The 21,228-nt window shown below is 27.0% G+C and overlaps 1 protein-coding gene across 1 annotated transcript in view; it reads left to right on the top strand.

Moving 5' to 3' along the window:
* Nucleotides 1–427: 427 nt before the first annotated feature.
* LOC107454468 (vesicular glutamate transporter 1-like) overlaps nucleotides 428–21,228 on the top strand; it is a 194,330-nt gene continuing 173,529 nt past the window's right edge. The window contains exon 1 of the mRNA XM_043041473.3: nucleotides 428–694. Within this exon, the coding sequence (XP_042897407.2) occupies nucleotides 669–694 (26 nt within the window). The 5' untranslated portion in view covers nucleotides 428–668. The remainder of the gene's footprint in view (nucleotides 695–21,228) is intronic.

The raw sequence follows: 21,228 nt of genomic DNA, 5'->3' as shown, positions 1-21,228 counted from the left end.
TATGTGAGCTAATCGCAGACGAAATAAGCTTAAGCATTACATACGTGTACGTAAACTACTTTATTTATTTTTTTTTTAATAAACCTTATCAACAATTAATAATCCAACTGTCCCCTATTTTAAAATTGAAACATTTTCAAGTAGAAAATGCTTCAGAAATCAATACATACTTTTGAAACTACTATCATCATAGTAAAAGATGTCAATTTTAAAATAGATATCATATATCACTGCTTAGATTTCCTTTTCAATCGAAGATCATATCTTTTAACCTCTTCCCTTTTCTTACATAGCGTGATATTGAGGCACGAAAATCAAGCCCCACGTGCCTGCATCCAATGAGAGGGGCTTCCCACAGTAGCCCCTGTCCACAGCGCCATCTTTCGGCCAGGAGTGTCTCCACCGGAAACGGCAGGTCCTTTTCCGCCCTTTTACAGGGTATCAGTGTCGGCTGATTCTTCTGCCGCAAGGATAAGCCACCTTTACACGGTCGCCGTTGTAGCGGGGATCGTTTTAAACGGTAAAAATTCAGCTATTTTTCCCCTCACAGCAAAAAGAAGGGGAAGATATTCGAATTTGGAGTTCATTCTCTCCTGCATAGAGCGGGAAAAAGAATTTATATCATTTATTGGAAGGTTTTTGTGGTGCTTCCTCAATTGTGAAAGAACATGACCGGAGCTCATGATCAGTTAGGGTAAGTTAATTATTCATTCAAAAATCCAATGTTGTGCCTAGTACAGTTGATATTTGTTGTTGCTCTGTTATACAATGTCTTCTTTTGTTTGGGTTCCGGGGAAACGGTTTTTTTTATTTATTCGTTCTTTTTTTTTTCTTTTGTAGTTTTATTTTCGTCTGGTATGTTAAAAATATAACATGGTGTTTCATTAAAATTTATTTCTAATAATATAATATCCCAATATATTTTAGAAATACAGCATTAGTATATTGTTTCTGTGCATTAAATAAAGAATACTATTTAAACATTATTTCACAACGTCTAAGATGCAGTTTTTTTAAGGAATTATTGATAAAATTAGAGAAATGTTTGTAATTTTATCCAGAAAAACATTCTTATTTTTTTGCTCCTAAATATCTAATATTTTTTAATATCGTTTCTAAGTTCGCTTAGAACTTTGAAGCGAAAGAAATCTTCGAAATTTTTTTTAAAAATGATGAACTGTGTAAAAAACGATTTCGCTCTCTTCTTGAAAAAATAAAAGTTTCACTTAAGAAACTGAAAAAAATAAAAGATAAAGAAAGATACCATATTTTGACTGTTTCTTGAAATTAGCTCAATTTTTATGGATAATCAGCCCATAACATCGAAGTATGAAACTTAAATTTATCATGAATTACAAGTATAATAATCTATGGTACAATTTAGAAAAGATTGCATGATAGCTTTAAGTACTCAAACAAAAATAAAATAATGCGCACTTTATTTTAAATAAGCTCTTACTGACTATTAAAACTGCGATTAAATCATAGAAAATGTTAGAAATTTAAATAAAAATATACTTAAAAATTTTGTTTCTCTATTTTATTTATTAGAAAAATTGGTATCGAAATTTTTTGTATAAATTGCTGACTAAGAAGTGGTTTCATAATTGCTCAATGGTTAAGTGCATGAGTGGAAATTTCAATACTTCTAAAACTTGTCCAGATGAACCCATAACCTTCGTTAAAAGTAATAATGCATCTTTGTGCGGTAAAATAAATTTGCCAACTCAGCAAATCTGAATTCATATTTGTTGAAACATTTCATGCAAAACAGTATGCAACTTAAGGTTTTCTTTACTTATTTGTTGATTACAATTAAGCAAATTGTGAGTCGAACATTTTTACGCATTTCTGCGTAGCTCGAACTTTCGTATTCAAACGGTCGGGCTATTAGCGTGCCGGACTGCGAAGCCAATGGCTGCGGGTTCGAATCCCTCTCAGGACATGGATGTTTCTCCCTGTGTGTTGTTCTCTATTGTGTGATGTGAAGGTCGGGATAGCCTGGTTGGTAGGGCACTGGGTCCATGTCCAAGAGTTAGTGGGTTCAATCACAGCCGGTCGAAGACTCCCCGTGTAGTAAATGGTGACTGATGCACGTTAAATCTGTCGAGTCGCAAAGTCCTCCATGTTCCCACTACAAATCAAAACCTCTGGGGGTACTGATCCAGGAGTTTATTTATCTCTGGATTGGTTCAAAATTACAAGGCTATGGAGTTGAACATTGGTAGTCGTGAACCCAAAATTCTGTCGGCTATTCAACGACGGATATAAATATAAATATTGTGTGATGTGTGAATGTGGCTCACCCTATAAACGGGTATCTGTGGCAGTGTGGCGTGGGTAATGTTGCTCGCCTCCTTGACTTAGATTCACAGGTGCCCACTGGGTAACGTTAAATGAGTAAAACTTCTGGCATCTGCGAAGGCGAAGGACGTAAAAGTCTAATAATATAATATCCCATTAGAAATATATATTAGAATATAATATCCCATTAGTCTAATAATATAATAAATCGTTTTACATTAGTTTCAGCCATTAGAAAAAGAAAAATCTTTCGTATTCATCAAAAATTACTCCAAAAACGACGTCCCTTTTTTCTTATTCATTTTGCGTCAATCGTTTTACAATTCCTGAAATAATTTAGCATTAGTTATTCTTTTGTTTTCTAACAGTCAAAATATTGAAAAGTTATTCCATCACATTCTTCGGAATTCTATATAATTTAAAACAATGCATGAAAGAAGCATGCATAAAAAAAATTTATAAGTTAAGGTTTTTTTTAAAAAAAATTTTTGTCTGCTTCGGGCTTATTTTGCTCTATAAGTCATACAGTGAAAACCTCTTGAGAAAATAAAGCTTAATTCTATTCATATGAAATACATTTTCCGAACCTTTATCTTAACTATATTTCATGTAACATCTAACTTATTCGAATTTCCACAGAATACCTATCGATAACCAAATGGAAAGTTTGAAACACCAAAAATTACGATGTTAAAAAGAAGAAAATTAAATGATTTTTGTATTATTATTGGTTTTCGTTGGTATTAGGTTGGTATATTCATTGGTATTAGAATACTATTTTCTCGTAAACTAATCACCTCCACCCTTATTATACAGGTCTTTGGATCATTCCACTTCTGCAGGGGGACTGGAATCTGGTATATTTTTATTTTTCAGTCTTAAAGTTATTCGTTGGAGCTGTGGCAGCTAAGATGCTTGAGTAGGATTTTTTTTTTAAATATTTCCCGAGTGGTAGATCAAAAGCCATTCACATTTGGATGAATAAACTGCAAAACATTTTGCATGCGTGTCAAGCTACATCCGATTTTTAATTGTGATTTTTGAGTGATTTAAGGAAACGCTAAAAATGTTTGATTCTGAAAAATTCATTTAAAATACTTTTAATTTCTCACTTTAGATATAAAAAAATATAATAAAAATAAAACGTTTGATTTCAATCAAACATGAGTATTACTCTCTTAAACCCTAAAAAAAACCACACAAAAAAAGTATCACTAACCACAAGTTGTGCACTAGTTTTAACATTATCACAAGACTGACCGCGCTAGTAGAATCTACGAAACCAGAAAAATATGAACTAATATTTTAAGCTTTTCTTTCTTCAAAAAATACATAGTTTTTTTGCGATATGACCTTCTTCGTAAAATATTGAAATATTGATCATATTTGGTAGAAAATTTACTTGTGCTTCATTAATAGTAAAAGTTAATATTTTTACTAGTTCTCTATTAACTAAATTAGTGTGATAGTACAGTAACCTGCAAATCCATATACAATTCTTTCAACTTCTTGCTTGATTAGATAAATGAAAAGCTTTTTACTAGTTCATTCATAGGTATTACTTCCGTAAATCCCAAGGAACAAGAAAAAATATTCCGAACAATAAGTTGTCCCGCTAGCTCTTACGTAATCACACAACTGTCCGGTTTTGCATAATCTACATCACCCATAAATTAAAAAATTTAGGTTTTAAACCTTTTGTTGGCAGGCTGTATGTTGGTTTCATATAAAACATAAACGTAATCATCTTTGTAAAAATGATTTTAAAAAAAAAAAAACCATAAATGACTTATTTGCATGACATACTTTGTCATAATTAAATTGTTTTTAAAAATTTTTCATCAAGATTTTTATATTCTAACTAATTTTTAAATAAGTTAGAATTTTTACTTGTAACCATGTAACTAATTAAAGTAAAGACAAAATGATGAATTATTATAGTTAATGAGAAATTTAAATTTTATTCTTTAGGACCCGTGCTTTTTGTTTATTATTATAATCATCGATTAAATATTCAGGAAGGCATAGCAGTAATCCGTAGTAATTTTATTTGTACTTTTATCATAAATTTAGAATAAAAGAACAGTTTCATTAAGCTTTTAATCTAGAAATTTATTTTATTATTTTTTTAATAATTTATTAATTATTTTCTCAAAAATAAATTTTAGCTGAATATTTTCAAGCGAATTTTAATTTTGAAAATAATTTTAATCGAAACAATTGAAGATTAATACGACTTTTTAAGCACATATATTATAGCGATTTTACTTTACTTTTTATCGAAAGTAATATTTTTTTTCTTGTATAAGATTTACTTCTTACTATTTTATTAAAAGCTTTGCAACTCAAACTATCATTAGATTTACAAAAGAATAAAACTTGAGAATATGATAAACGTGGTGAATTCAGTGGTGTTGGTCGAAAAGAAAATCCCTGCTCTTTTACTTGCTTAGAACTGTAATTATTCTGAAACTGTAATTAGTAAAAAAAATCGATTCTAAACCTAAGGCGTAGGTGTAAACGATTTGAAATTAATTAACTTATCTCTTTGAATATAGCGAAAATTACAATTTTTCTAATGAACTAGGAGGCTCCACCCCTTGCTCGCTCTGTTCACCAACCCCCGAAATTGATTCTCATTCATCATTGTTTGTTTCTTTAAAGCTAATTATTTTCATAAAACACAGAAAATTTTATTTTTGAAATATTAAATTATTGTACCTTGATGTAAGAACAATTTATTAACTGTAATGAATCGTGTTGCTAATCGTAATTAATTAGACGATTATCTAGATTTGAAAAATCATCATCTGAATTTGAAGAAAAAAAATAACCCAACGAATGCAGATTGTGAGACTCAATATAAGAAATAAATAAAAAGTAATTTTATTTTAATACGAATTAGAAAATTCCAATTGGAAAAAGTATAATAAACGAAACAAACGAACTCTCTCTTTAATGAATATTTCTTTTTAAATTTTACTTTTAATTAATTTCTGACATTGTGAGTGCTGTATTTTTTACTGTGAAATCTATTTTTACTGTACAATTTTACAGGACAAGATATCCAATATACCGTAATTTTTGCATTGATATTTACAGTAAGTGAATAAATAGTACTGTAAAAATCATAATATAAAATGTTTTCAGTGAAAATGGATTATGCACTCAGGGTACTGCCCTCTGGGTGCCAGTACTTTTTACCGTATTTTGATCCAAAAAATTTTACAGTGTGCTTCAAAGTACCTATATTAGTGTAGTTCGACAATGCAGTTGTAGCTATTAATTTTCGATTAGTAATTAATGCAAATTTCAATCTTTACTTTTGCTAACTTGTATTTTTTCGTGTTACTATGCGAAACTCATGTTGTTTACTTCAAAATCGTAACTTTAATTTTAAATATTTATATTTTTTATTCGTCTTTTTAAAAGTTACCGTTCTTTTATCGTCAGAAATCTTGGAACTCGCTAAGCCATAATGTTTTACAAAATTTTCTGATTTAATACCGTATCTTGAAAGTGTCTTGAACAGCGCTTCTAAGACTTCTAAGTGATTATCCACACTGAGAAAATGTATGATCAAAACTATCAAAATATAGTAAAAAAGCCGTGTTTATGGCACTATGGGAACACCAAAAATCTCGGTAATTTTTACCAGAGCGTTTTGGTAATGATTTTGGTAAAATTAACAACATAATAAGATTTTTATAATATGTGATAAAATTTGGTAAATATGTTAAAATTCGATTTTAACTATTATAATATTATCAATTAAAAACCATTTATTTGGGTGAATTTACTTTTCAGTTTTGTATTTTTTACTTAATGTGTAGAGACTTATAATTTTGAAAACCAGAATTTTCAGTAAACCGTTACCATATAAACGGAAAAAGTACCTAAAGAAAGGTTTAAACACCGTTTATTTTGGTTTTATTAACCAGAACTATGAATAGATTTATTTTACTAGAAATGTCATCCCCATACACCACAGTAATTTTGCTAAAAAAAAATTTCTCCGTGAAATATCCTAGTTCAACCTTTTCGGAAACGCATTATGCTGTGAAATTATAACTATCAAATTATAGTTGTCAACTTTGTTTTCTGATTGATAAAAGTTTTGCCTTTTACTTATTCCAACTTATACTTTTCTTGTTACACAATTACATCACAATCAATAGTATTTACTTGTTCACAATCAATAGTATTTACTTTGAAAACCATTATTTTGATTATAAAATCTTATAATTTTCACCTTTTTTAAAATTTTCGCATCTCTACAGTTAAAAATTTTGGAATGAAGTTTACAATTATATTGTTTAAATTTCCTTCAACCCAGTGCCAAGGATATTACCATGATTTGGGAACTTGATTATGGAATATTATGGTAAAACTGAAAGGCTAGCGTGGTTCAATTTAACATCCTATTATAGTTTCTGTAAATTTGGGCCGTCCTATTATGGTTCCTACTCAATGGTTCCTATTCGTCCTACTCAAAGTTCTGATGTTATAGTTAAATGTTGAACCAATTTTTAAAAAAAAATCAATGTCTGTATCATTCTTGAAATTAGTAGAGCTAATTGCCTTTACGAAATTGCTGATTGCTACTCTAATTGCCACAGAATACGAAAATATTATTTCATAAACTAGATTATGTTTCACAAATTGTAAAAAAGCAACATTTGAATAATATTATGGTTTAAGATACTGAAATTAAAGCTTAACGTTTAAACGATCTTTAAAAGTGTGTGTATGAACAATATTTATTTAAATTTTTAAGTATAGTATATATATTTCTATCTGAGTTTGTGAAATAGTGCAAAAATAACTATAGTTGAAGTATTGAAAGGTCATGTATACTTTATTTATACAAATATATATTATTCAGATCCACGTATGGATCGATGCGTACATCTATGTCTGGATTTGTATGAAAGCACCATTGCCTATGAATGAAATTCAAAAATATTTATTTTTGTGAAACTGCAATGTTTCTTCCAAAAATATTTTGACATAATGCGAAAAAATATTTTGTTTGTAGTATAACACTCCTGTTTTTTGTAACGCATTAAAAATATAGAGATTTTTGGTGTTCCCATGGAGCCCGAAGCACTGTACATTTTGCCATATACTGGTAGTTTTTACTATACTTTTTTTTTCGAGGTGTGTAAATAAAGCTAGCATGAGGCTTAAAATGACAATCAAAGAATCGGTTAGTAGATCAAAGTTAATAAAAATATAATTTTTACCTCTGATGTATATAATATCGATTAGTCAAAAGACATGCCTAGTAAGTGCGAAAAATATCAATCGTTTCATAAATGTTAACTTTTTTCATACTTTTTTTTCTCAGTGTGTTCATAAAGCTGGCATGAGGCTTAATATATCAATCAATTAATCGATTAATAGATCGAAGTTAATAAAAATATATTTTTTACCTCTGATGTATATGATGTATATAATATCGATTAGTCGAAAGACATGCTTAGAAAATGCGTAAAATATCAACCGTTTCATAAATGTTAACTTTTTTCATACTTTTTTCTCAGTGCGTTCATAAAGCTGGCATGAGGCTTAAAATGACAATCAAGTAATCGATTAGTAGATCGAAGTTAATAAAAATATATTTTTTACCTCTGATGTATATAATATCGATTAGTCAAAAGACATGCCTAGAAAATGAGCAAAATATCTATCGTTTCATAAATGTTAACTTTCTCAGTACGTAAATAAAGCTGGCATGAGGCTTAAAATGACTATCACAGAATCGGTTAATGGATCAAAGTTAATAAAAAATATATTTTTTACCTATGATGTATATAATATCGATTAGTCGAAAGACATGCCTAGAAAATGAGCAAAATATCAATCGTTTCATAAATGTTAACTTTCTCAGTACGTAAATAAAGCTGGCATGAGGCTTAAAATGACAATCAAAGAATCGGTTAATGGATCAAAGTTAATAAAAAATATATTTTTTACCTATGATGTATATAATATCGATTAGTCGAAAGACATGCCTAGAAAATGAGCAAAATATCAATCGTTTCATAAATGTTAACTTTCTCAGTACGTAAATAAAGCTGGCATGAGGCTTAAAATGACAATCAAAGAATCGGTTAATAGATCAAAGTTAAAAATATATATTTTTAACTCTGGTGTACATAATATCGATTATTCAAAAGACATGCCTAGAAAATGTGTAAAATATCAATCGTTTCATAAAAGTTAAATTTCTTCATACTTTTTTTCACTGTACATAAATGAAATTGGCATGAGACTTGAGATGACAATCAGAGATCTGATCAGTAAATCAAAAGTAATCAAAATATATATATATATCCTTCTTTGTATATAATATCGATTATTCAAAAAACATGCGTAGAAAATGTGAAAAATATCAATCATTTCATAAATTTTAACTTTGACGTCCAGTTTCTGACATTATGCAAACTGTTTAAACATTTTGCAAATTAGTTAAAATGTCTGCATTTCATACGTTGCTAACTGAGAAGTGGATTAGGTAAAAGCACGAAGGAGATAAGAAGATGCTCTGCTTTCTTGAATTAATAATAAGTTTTGTTAGTTAATTATGCGGATCAATAGTTCCGCCCTAGAGCAATCGGTAGGGAAGGGGAATTGCACCCAAATGAGTAGTAGATTCTATACATTCAGTATTGTGTGCCCTTTTGATTTGTTAACGAATGGACGTTTCCTGAATTCTTAAGAGAGATTCGAAATGTGTGAGACATTTTACTAAATAACTGAGATTCAAAAGTTTCCTATTAAATTAAACACACTTATTTTATGCGTATAAATGTGTAAAGGGTAAAACTAATATTTGATTTACAAATATTTTAATTGCTTTATTTTAAATTACATGCAATGAAAGAAACAATTTTTTAAAAAAAATAATTTTTATAAGTATTTATTTAATTTGCTTAATATAAAAAAATTACTTAAGTTAAAGATATCTTTTACTTCAGTTTGAATGTTACATGGTAATTCTATAATTATAATAGTTATTTTTGCAGTTTCACTCTGAAAAACATGCTAATTACATAAAATATTTGTTCCAATTTACAGTTTCTTAATCAAGATTTTATACAATAATAATTTCTGTAATTAATAACGTTCAACATTTATTGTTCCCTTTTTTCTAACTAGAAGTTGAATTCTTCCAAAGAAAAATTCTAGATCATATTTTTTTACTCTTCTTTGGTAATATCATTAAAAGTCTGTTATAATACCATTATTCACAAAAAAAGTTTCCATACAAAATAATTAATGAAAACTCATAGTATCTAAAATAGTGAAATATAGATCATATTTTATTTACTTTAGTAACATAATTTTTGCTTTCTTCAACTTGTGGTTTGCGAGGTCAAACCCTTCTTAGTGATTTAATAGTATAAAATCAAAAAAATAGCATAAATTATTAAATTTTAAATTTTTAGTTCTGCGAATAAAGTTGAGAAAACTAACCTAGAATACAATTTGGTCTCCCATAAAATTTGAATTAAAAGTGTGTAAAAACAGTCAACACTCTTTTAATTGAGTGATATATCATTTTGTGATTTATCCAAAGAACAGTAAATTAAAAAAGGAATGTAAAACATGTCATGGCCCGTTTACAGGACGGACCCATCCATTCATCCACAGATCGTAATTTTGACCTGAACCCAAACCCCAATTCAGTACTGCCAGAGGTATAGATTGTTATGGGAGCATAGTGAACTTTGTGACCAGTTAGATTTAACTTTCACCAATCACCATTTACTAGACGGAGTCTTCGGCAGGAGGGGATCAAACTCACGACCCCTTAAACATGGGCCAAATGATGTTGCTTAGAATGCTGACCAAGAATGCTAGATTGTTGCTGGCAATCGGTGTCTTAAAAAGAGGGGGGGGTTAAAACAGAATATTAGCGGTTTTCAGACTAGGAGTTTGAAGGAAAATAATCATGTGTTCGTTGCGGAAAACAGCGGAAATGTGATTTAGTGGCTTTGGTGCGGAAATTGAAATTCGATTATGTACCGGATTCGGTCGTAAACGATAGGAGTAGTATATGGGGGGGGCTAGAGGACACTTTTGCCCTTTCCATATACTACTATTGATTTCCTATTTTTATATTAAAAAAAATTAAAATAGGCCTATATTTTACATTTTTTATGAAATATTAAACAAAATCAGCATATTTAAAAATTCTTATTTTTATATTGATAATTTTTATTTTATTAAAAATCCTGTATTTTATTGAAAATATCGTTTTTTATTTTACATGTAATTCATAATCGTAATATTTATTTTTACCTTTAAAATCAAAAATATATTTTCCACTATTAATTTTTCTTATAGCTTTATCAGATAATTCACCATGACATTTCGAGAGATAAAAATCTTTCTCATCATTGTCTACTTCTAATCTAGCTATAATAGAGTCACCGTATTTTGTATTTATTTTTCTCAATGATATTAAATTATATTTACCTATCTCGAGTTCATTTAATTTGTATGTTTCAGGAAATCGTTTGAGGTCATTAAATTCTTCCATTTATTTAGAAACATTTTTTGTAATATATTTTCTGTAATACATACACTTGTATAACGAACATTTTACTACCTATAAATGGAAAGTATTGAAAAAGAGAGAAATAAAAAGTTGTTAGAGCAATTAAAAAATGATCTAAGATTAGTTAAACTACAATCAGAAATTAGGAAAAATAATGAAATAAAATTAGAAGAAGATATAGGAATACAAAAATCATTGGCCGATTTCCACGAACCTGTACTTCATCAAATGGAAAAACTAGAAACTTCTAGACAACAAAACTTGCTAGGTATAAAAGATGCTGTTGATAATTTATCTTTCACTATGAATGAGACCTATAGATCTTTACCTCAGATAGAGAATCAGTCAGAGGAAGATTATACTGAAGATGTAGGAAGTATGTTTTTAAAAATAGATATAGACAAAAATTTAGATAAAGAATTACTAGAAGAATTAGAATTTGAATTACCTTCAATAATGTGGAATAAAACTGATGAAGATATTGAAGAAGTTATTAAAAGGGCAAAAGCAAAAAGAGATCAATTTAAAAGAGAAAAAGGAAATGAAACCAAAAATAGAAATTTAACAAACAACAAAGATGAGTATCAGAAAAGGATTGATAATGCTGATTATAAAATGAATATGATGAAAAGATATTTAGAAGCTTTATCAGCTATTAAACAAGGTAGACATTACACAGGAAAAGGTTTAGAAGATAAACTGAATATCTTAGTTGATTTGACAGATAAAATTTGTAAAGGTTCTAAAAGTAAAAAATTGTATAATAAAACTGTAGATTTGTTGGATTTACTTTTAAGAGAGGGAACTATGACAAACGATCAGGTAAAGGAATACTATGGAAAATTTCTTAGTATATAAATGAGTAATTATATTGTAAAAAAAGTATACTTGAGCGACAGTCAGATTTCTAAATTGAAATCAGCTTATAAAAATGGTGAAGAACTTAGTTTACAAATAGATAAAAGTAAAACACCCAATTTTGATTTACATTTAACAGCTACACAAATTAACCAAATTGATAAAGGTAAAAGAATTAAAATATCAAAGACTCAACTGAAAAAGAATGGAGGGTTTTTACCATTTTTAGTACCTTTACTTTCTACTTTAGCATTAGGAGCAGCTAGTGGAGCAGCTGGTTGGGGTACTAAAAAAGTATTGGACAAAATTTCTGGATCAGGTAAAAAAAAAAAAACTTGTGGAAAGGGAGTCTATCAGCCATGGGAATATCCAACAAAATGATTGAAAACAATATGAAAAATGAAAAAGGATTTAGAGGTATATTTACTATAGATATGTTACCTAAAAAGATAAGAAAATTTGAAAACGGAATTATAAATTTAGATGTATCTACAGGTCCTGGAACTCATTGGGTTTGTTATTATAATGATCCAAAATATAATTTTGTTGAATATTTTGATCCTTTTGGAGAATATAAATATAACAATAGAATAATAAAAAATGATTTTCTTCCTCAAAACATACTAAGTTATTTAAATACTTCTGGAAAAGAAATTAGATATAACGATAGTTTTTTACAAAGTCCTAGTTCTGTAAGATGTGGTTTCTACTGTATGAAATATATAACTGAAAGAAATAAAAATAAATCTCCTATTGAAGTTTTATATTCATTTACTCAAGAACCTAGTAAATTAAATGAAAAAATTGTTCTTTATAAATGAAGTATATTATATTAGATTCGAAAAACGTAGATAAATCTGAAGATTTCACCATTGAGTATTCGAGACCTTTTCATTTTACAGAGATAGCTCTTCAGTCTTTTTCAATGTATATTTCATGGAATAATATTACGGAGAAAAACAATAAATTTTCATATTTTGATGGAGTCAAATGGACAGATTTCATTATTCCTCATGGTCATTATAGTATAAGAGGTTTGAATCGTTATATGGTAAAATATTTTGGAAATGATTCACCTATATTATTTGGAATAATCGAAGAAAGACAAAGGTTTAGTATTAAACTCGAGAAAAATTATAAAATTGATTTATCTAAAAGTGAATTGTACAAAATTTTAGGATTCGAACCCAAAATATATGAAGAGGAAGAGCAAGAAGGTAAATTTATTGCTGATATAGCTAATGGTAATGATAATATTTATATTCACTGTGATATAGTGGATGGTGCTTATATAAATCAGTTTCAATCTCAAGTTATTTATTCTTTTACATCATCAAATCCTCCTGGAAGTTTATATGCTAAAGAATTTGATAAACTAATATTTTTTCCGGTTAAATCTGATTCTATTAATCGAATTAGAATGAGAATTACAAATCATAGAGGTGAACTAATTGATTTAAATAAACAAGAAGTACAGTACAAATTTATTGCTAAATAAATGAATAAACAAAGATTGTACAGAAAGAGTAAAAAAATACAAGGAAGAGGCTTCTTTTCAGACCTTATAAGTCCTATTGTAGAAGATAAATCTAAGGAATTTGTGAGAGAAAAATTGAATGAAATATTTTCTAAAAATAAAAAACATGGTACTGGATTGAAATTTTTTATTCCTAAATAAATGGATAAAATTTACGATTTGAAAGACACTAGTTATTATTATAATAACGACGTTGAAAGTTTTGAATATAGAGAATTAAAAAGTGAAAATAGAAATAATATTCATGAAAATGCTACATATAATTTCTTTATCAATGATACAAATGCTAATATTTTATATTCTGCGGGATATCTGCAACAAGAATTAAAAATTGTAAAAGGAGATGGAGGTGTAATAAGTAATGAAAATGTTACTCTAGTGAATGGAGGAGGTCTCATTAATTCAAACAGGTTGATTATAGGAAATACTGAAGTTGAATCCACTATAAATTATAAAGCCATTATGAATCAAGTATTAGGGATGATACACTTCACCCCTGATTATTCAACATCGGAAGCTACTAACATGTTCTTTTATGTAGATACAACTGATTCTGTAGATAGAAACAATTTCAAATATAATGGAAATCTGATAGATACTACCAAAATAACTGATTTTTTTAAAAACCTTAAACTAAATGAAAGTTTTAATGAAGGATTTTCAAAAAGATGTAAATTTACTAAAAATAGTCAAACAGTAAAAATATGGATTCCTTTAAAGTATATATTTGATTTCTTTAACGAATATAAAAAAGTAATGACAGGTTTCCAAGTTAAAATAGAAATTCAAAGAAATGATAGTAAAAATATGTTGTATACAGATATTCAAAATCCAGATTTTAAGGTTCTTGTTGAAGATTTATCACTTTGGTTACCTTATGTTAGATTTAAAAATTCCGCATCTGTAAAATTCAATGAATTAAAATTATCAAATACTCCTATAGAAATAAATTGGGATCATTATAACATTATCAAATCAAATGTATTTTATAAAAATTCCAGTGGGTCTTATTCTATTCCTGCTACTTCTGATGAAGTTTTGAGTTTATATGTCATTCCTCAATATGAAGATAGAAATGAAAACATGAATCAAAATAATATGATGTTTGATCACTTGGATATGATAGAATGTTGGTTAATGATTAATAACATTAAAGTTCCCACTGTAAGTTATATGATGGACTTTAATAAAAATGATTATAATCGATTATATTATGCTCTTTTAGAATCAGGAATGAATAATATAAATTCTGAAACAGGTTGTATGATAAACTATTCAAATTTCAGTAAGTATCCTATAATTTGTTTCAACTTGGCAAACCATGAAAATTATACGAACTTGAGTAATTTAATGATTGAATTCAATTGGAGGTTGAGAAATAATACTACTAAAAATTATGTTTTTTACTTTATTTTGAAAGAAAGAAACAAATGCTCCTTGAATATGTCAACTCAGGATATAAAAATGATTAAAACTCTGAAAACATAAAGGATTTTTTCTATTTTAATAAATGGCTGCTTATTATCCACTTTACGACAATGAAATAAAAGAAGGACCTTTAGGACCACCAGGTGTAGGATTTAAATTAACGAATGATGGTAATTATGATATGGAAAGTAAACTATTAAAAAATGTTTTACATCCTCAGGAAGATAATGATTCTTCAACTAAAAAATATGTAGATGATTTAAAAAATAAGTGTTTGATTCGTAATAACGGTTATTTTAATGCTAGAAATAAATGTATTAGAAATATAGCTACTCCTCTAGAGGACAATGATGCTTCAACTAAAAAATATGTCGATGACAAAAGTTTAATACATGATGAAAATAATTTTGATGCTAAAAATAAAATCATATCAAATGTAAAAGAACCTGAAAAAGAAGGCGATGTGGTTACCAAAAAACATCTTGATTATTATTGTATACTGTGGGATAAAATTAATAGAAGTTATTATGCTCACAACGAAAGAATATCGAGTGTAAAATGGCCCATAAATGATACTGACGTTGCTAATAAATATTACGTTGATAATAAAACTTTTTGCGCTACCACAGATAGACTTGTTCAGTTTACAGGTGTGGGTTACAAGACTTTTGAATTCAACGAAACTACTTCAAAACTTTTAGATTCAAACTTGAAATTATCACAAAACATGTATATGAAAATTACAATTTTTTTAGCCTGTGACAAAATGAATGAAAAGCCAAAAATACGTTTAGAAAAAGTGAAAGAAGTACTTCTTGATAAAGAGATAAATGTTAATGAAGATTCAATAACTATGTTTGCGTATGGAAAGTTAAATGAAGTTTTAACATTATCAGTGCTAACAGGAGGAGGTTGTAAATTAAAGCCTTATTTACATATTGAAAAGATAAATTTTTCTTCTTAATAAATGGCCAATGAAATTAATTGGAACGACTTTTCTAGAAAGAAACTTTCAGAAGATGTAATTATAAGTTTAGCAGATTATTTAAGATGGGAATATGTGTTTCAATTTTCTGAATTATCTGAAGTTTTAATCGAACGATATGTGCAGCCAAATGATTGGTATATTATTTCTCAATATCAAAAACTCAATGAACCTTTTATTGAAAAACATGCCTCTGATGTAGATTGGGAAAAAATATGTAGATACCAAACCTTATCTATCCGTTTTATTGAGAGACATTTAGATAAAGTGACTTGGTATGAAATATCAAGATTCCAAAAATTGGATTTAAGATTTATAGAAAATTATTCTGACCGTTTAAATATGAATGTTGTATCTAGATATCAAAAATTATCAATGAACCTTATAAGAAAATTTCAAGATTATGTAAATTGGGATTATATTATACAGTATCAAGATATTGATAAAGACTTTGTAATAGAATTTGTTTCTAAAATAGATTTCTGTCTTTTAATAAAAAATAAAAGTAATATATTACCAGAAGAATTTTATAATTCAAACAAAGAAAAGATAGTTTGTATACTTCTTGCTGAAATTTGTCATAATACACGAGTACCGCTATATGAACCATTAAAAGAATAAATTATTTAAAAAAAAATATTTTTATTTTAATAATAGTTTTTACTCGTAGTAGATTATTTTTTACTCGTAGTAGATTATTTTTTAATTAATAAATGTATTCTAAAATTGTAATTAAAGACTATAATGAACCAGATGAATTTAAAGATCCAAATCAACATCCTCTATTGCCTATACATCCCTTTAGATTAATCATAAATGGTTCTTCCAACAGTGGAAAATCGAACTTATTAATCAATTTAATTTATGACTATTTACACTTTGATAGACTTTACATGTGTACAAAAGACATATTTGAATCTAAGTATGAAAAATTACAAGAAAAATACATTCAATTTACAGATGTAGAATTAGAAGATATTCAAAAATGTAAAGGCTTAAAGAATAAAAAAGAAGTTTTGAAAGAATATAAAAAATTTAAAAAAGATCAAGTTTTGTTTTCTTCCAAACTAGATGATTTTATTACCGTAGATGACTTGGATTCTTCCTATATGAATTTAGTTGTATTTGATGATTGTATATGTGAAAAAGATCAACAATCTATAGAAGAATTTTTTATACGAGGAAGAAAGAAAAATACATCCCTTATCTATATAAGTCAGTACTATTATAAAATACCTATAACCATCAGAAGTAACAGCAATTATTTTATATTTTTCGATATGAAACAAAAAGAAATTAAACAAATAATACGAGAAATAGATGGTCAATTAACAAAAGAAGAATTTAATAAAATGTATAAGAACTGTATCAAAAAACCATATGATTTTTTAGTTTTAGACTTAGTCAATCCTAATATGAGGTACCGAAATAAAGAATTTGTGTATATATAAATGGAAGAATATTTAGAGAAAAGAATTTTTATTCACAGAAAAAGTTATAATTTCTATCAAAAGATTAGTATCGCACTATCTATGAGTAAGTTTTTATTTAGCGCATCTGGCTTATCTGGTTTTATTTTAATCCCTTTATCAGCTTTGAGTTTAGGAGCTGGTGTTATTGAAGTGGTTGACAGATCTTTAAATATATCCGAAAGAAAAGAAGAATATAAATATACTTACAAATTTTATAAACAACTACTGAATTTGTTTAAAGCTAATACATTAACTGAAGAAGAAATTCATAAAAAAGAGGCTGAATTTATTCAAAGTTTGAAATATTTTCCTTTAGAGAAATACGTTAAAAAAACTCAATTGAATGGCTACAAATACATATAATTTTTTATTGCCTATAAATGACGTGTAAAAGTAATATATTCAAAGTTGGAAAATTAAGTAAAGACGGAAAGTTCAAATTTTGTTGTAAAGAATGTGGTCAAAAAGGATCTGGCTTTATCAATTCAACAATTAATAATTTACCCTTTGAAATGCATTTACCAGGACATCAATTTACAGGACCTGGAACACAATTATTACATGGAAAGAAAAGATTAAACGATGATTTAACATATAAAGAATGGAGTAAGCCCATTAACAGAGTAGATGAAATAGCATATAAACATGATGTTTGTTACCTTAAAAATAAAGATACTAAAACTAGAAATGATGTATGTGATAAAAATATGATAGAAGAGTTAAATGCAATTCCAAATCCTACAATCAGGGAAAGAATAGAAAGAGGAATTGTTAAACCTATTATCAAAGCCAAAAGAACATTCGGTATGGGTATGATTTATTGTTTAAAATGTAAAAATTTTACTAATACTAAAGATGTTTATGAAGAAACTTCTAAAAATGGAAGATTGACGAGGAAAGGTATATGTGAAGTTTGTGGATCTAAAAAAAGTACTTTTTTAAAGAAAACGGGGTCATAGAAACAGTATATTATGATCCCGAAAAAGGTTATTGTGGTATCAATGAATTAAAAAGAAAAACAGGTTTATCTCAAAAACAAATTACAGAATTTTTACATGAACAAGATGTTTATACTAGACATAAACCAATTATTCGTAAATTTAGAAGAAGGAGATGTTACGTTTCACATATTGATGATCAATGGCAAGCGGATTTATTATTTATAAAACCATATAGTAAATATAATAGTGGAGTTAATTATATTTTAACAGTTATTGATATGTTTAGTAAATATACTTGGGCTATTCCAATAAAAAGAAAAACAGGCGAAGAAGTATCAAATGCTTTCAAGTTAATATTTAAAGAACGAATTCCAGAGAAACTACAAACGGATAAAGGTACGGAATTTATAAATAAAGATACTCAAAAATTATTCAAAGATAATAATATTCATTGGTTTACTACTGAAAATGTTGAAATAAAATGTTCTATTGTTGAAAGATTTAATCAAACAATTAATGGAAAAATAAGAAAATATATGGCAGCAAATAATACAAATAAATACTTAGAAGTACTAGATAAATTAGTTTATAATTATAATAATTCTTATCATCGATCTATTAAAATGACACCCTCACAAGCCAGTCGGACAGAAAATGAAAGTATCGTATACAATAATTTATTTTCTAAAAAAGAAATAAAGAAACCAAAGTTTAAAATAGGCGATAAAGTTAGAATTTCAAAATATAAAGAAACATTTACCAGAGGTTATCATCCTACATTTACAGAAGAAATTTTTATAATATCTGAAATATTGAAAACCGACCCGATAACTTATAGAATTAAAGATTTAAATGGCGAAGAAATTAAAGGAACTTATTATGAAAAAGAATTAGTAAAATATAATAAGAAAAATGAAACATATAAGATTGAAAAAATAATAAAAAGAAAAGATAATAAGTTATTCGTAAAATGGCTAGGTTACCCTGAAGAATTTAATAGTTGGATAGATGAAAAAAATATTATTCTAATTTAGGAATCATTTTTAAATCTTTCAATATCATAATCTTTTAATTTTAAATGATTAAATTTAGTATAATATTTTCTTTTATTCTGTTAAATAAATTAATAGCATTCGGATTATATTGAATTTCATGAGCTATTTTTATCTAAATTTTAAATCTCGTATAGTTTTATTATATAAACCTCTAATAACATAATAATGATAATCAGAATCATTTTTATTCTTTTCTATTATTGTAAACATGAGGTTGAGATGTTTTTCATTTTTTATTTTTAAGTCATTCATTTTAATTTTTATTATATCTAATTTCTTTTGAAGTTCATCATTATCATTAAATTCATTAGCATAATAATTAATTACAACATCGTTTACTTTTTTTAGAAAATTCAGGTGAAATCCAACATTGTAATTAAATCCTTAGAAATCCCATTATATTTTAATTCTTCTACCTTTAATTTCATAGTCTCTAGAGGGCCCGAATTCGGGCCTTCTAGGAATTTAGCTAAATATAAAATTAACTCTTTAGATTCTTTATTTTCTAACCACTTTTTAAATCTTTTACCTCCTGATTTACATAATTTAGAAGCATTGAAATATCCAGTATTTTTATCTATTATTAATTTAAAATCTCCAAACAATCCATAATAATAACTATCTTTAATTTGTTCATAACAAATATCTTTTAAAGAAGTCATTTTATCAGATAAGAACATCACACCACTCTGCGGTTAGAATCCCACGAAGCGGTCAATTTTTATCGCAAAGTGGCATGAAAAAAGTTTCTTCGATTTTCCTCCCGCTGATAAGGTCAGAGAGGAAAGTGTTTTAATTATTATTATGTAAATAAATGGAAAGTCATTATTTCGAAATATTTAATCAGATTAAAAGGAATAGCCATTCAAATTTAAAAATTACATTTGATAAGGAAGAAGAAAAATATTATTATGATACGAAAGACTTTGACCAATATTTAAAACAGAGATACAATTCGAGAATTAGTTTTTTTAAAAAGTTAAAAAGAAAATTGAACTTGGTTTTTACGGTTGAAGCAGATGAAATGTTTTTAAAATTTTTAGATTATATGTATTTTAAAAAGAGTTTAAATTATAAATATTTTATGAAAAAGATATGTGAATATTATAATATTTCTAATAATATTAAGTTAGGTAGTCCTAAAAAACAAAACATTTATGATGAAATTTGGAATTCGTTTCTTAAAGAGACAGAAAAGTATTTATAAAAACTCCATTTAATAAATGGAAGATAAATTTTGTTGCGATTGTAAGACTTTGAAATCAGCTGACGAATTTTACAAATATAAAAAATATTTATTTAAAAGATGTATAGATTGTGATCTTAAAAGAAAATATATATATTATGAATGCGATTGTGGTAAAAATTATACTTATTCGCATAAACAAAGACATTTTAGAAGTAATTTTCATATAAAACGTATGAACTCCTTTTTATAAAAGTATTTATAAATTTTCTTCCTTATAAATGAGTAACATGACAAAGGAGTTCAAACACTTGAGTAATGTACTCTCAACTTTCAGTATTAAAAAACTAAAAGAATTGATAACTAAACTTAACATTCCTGTCCTGACTGATAAGAGATTAAAATCAAATATTATTGAATCAGTAGTTTCTTATATCAAAAGTACAGGAAATTATAAATCTGTTTTATCAGATTATTTAGGATTGGATGTTTCTTATTATATGGAAAACAAAACTAAACTATTTAATAAATATCCTAAGTATAGAAATGAATTAAAAAAAGTTTTTGATTCTTATAATTTAAAATATAAAGATGGTAAATTTATACCTAAAGAAGAAAAAAATATAATAACTGAAACTAATTTAAATGCTTTGTATAGGCCTCAAAAAATAAAAGATAAGGTAAAAGTAGAGGTAAATCTTAAAAATTTCTTTAAACCAGATTATAAAATTATTGAATTCAGAGGTCAATATATTGAAAAATATAAAGTTTATAGAAAACAATATAGAGTGGCAGGATCTAAAATTTTACCTGAACAATATTATAATATTTTAAGAAATATATTTAAAAGGGCTATTGGAAATATTACAGGAAAAGTAGATGTAATTATACAT

The sequence above is a fragment of the Parasteatoda tepidariorum genome, chromosome 10 (assembly GCF_982258835.1).
Source record: "Parasteatoda tepidariorum strain Cologne lab strain chromosome 10, Ptep-v5.0, whole genome shotgun sequence".
Taxonomy (NCBI): domain Eukaryota; kingdom Metazoa; phylum Arthropoda; class Arachnida; order Araneae; family Theridiidae; genus Parasteatoda; species Parasteatoda tepidariorum.
This window is presented reverse-complemented; position numbering and strand designations above follow the sequence as displayed.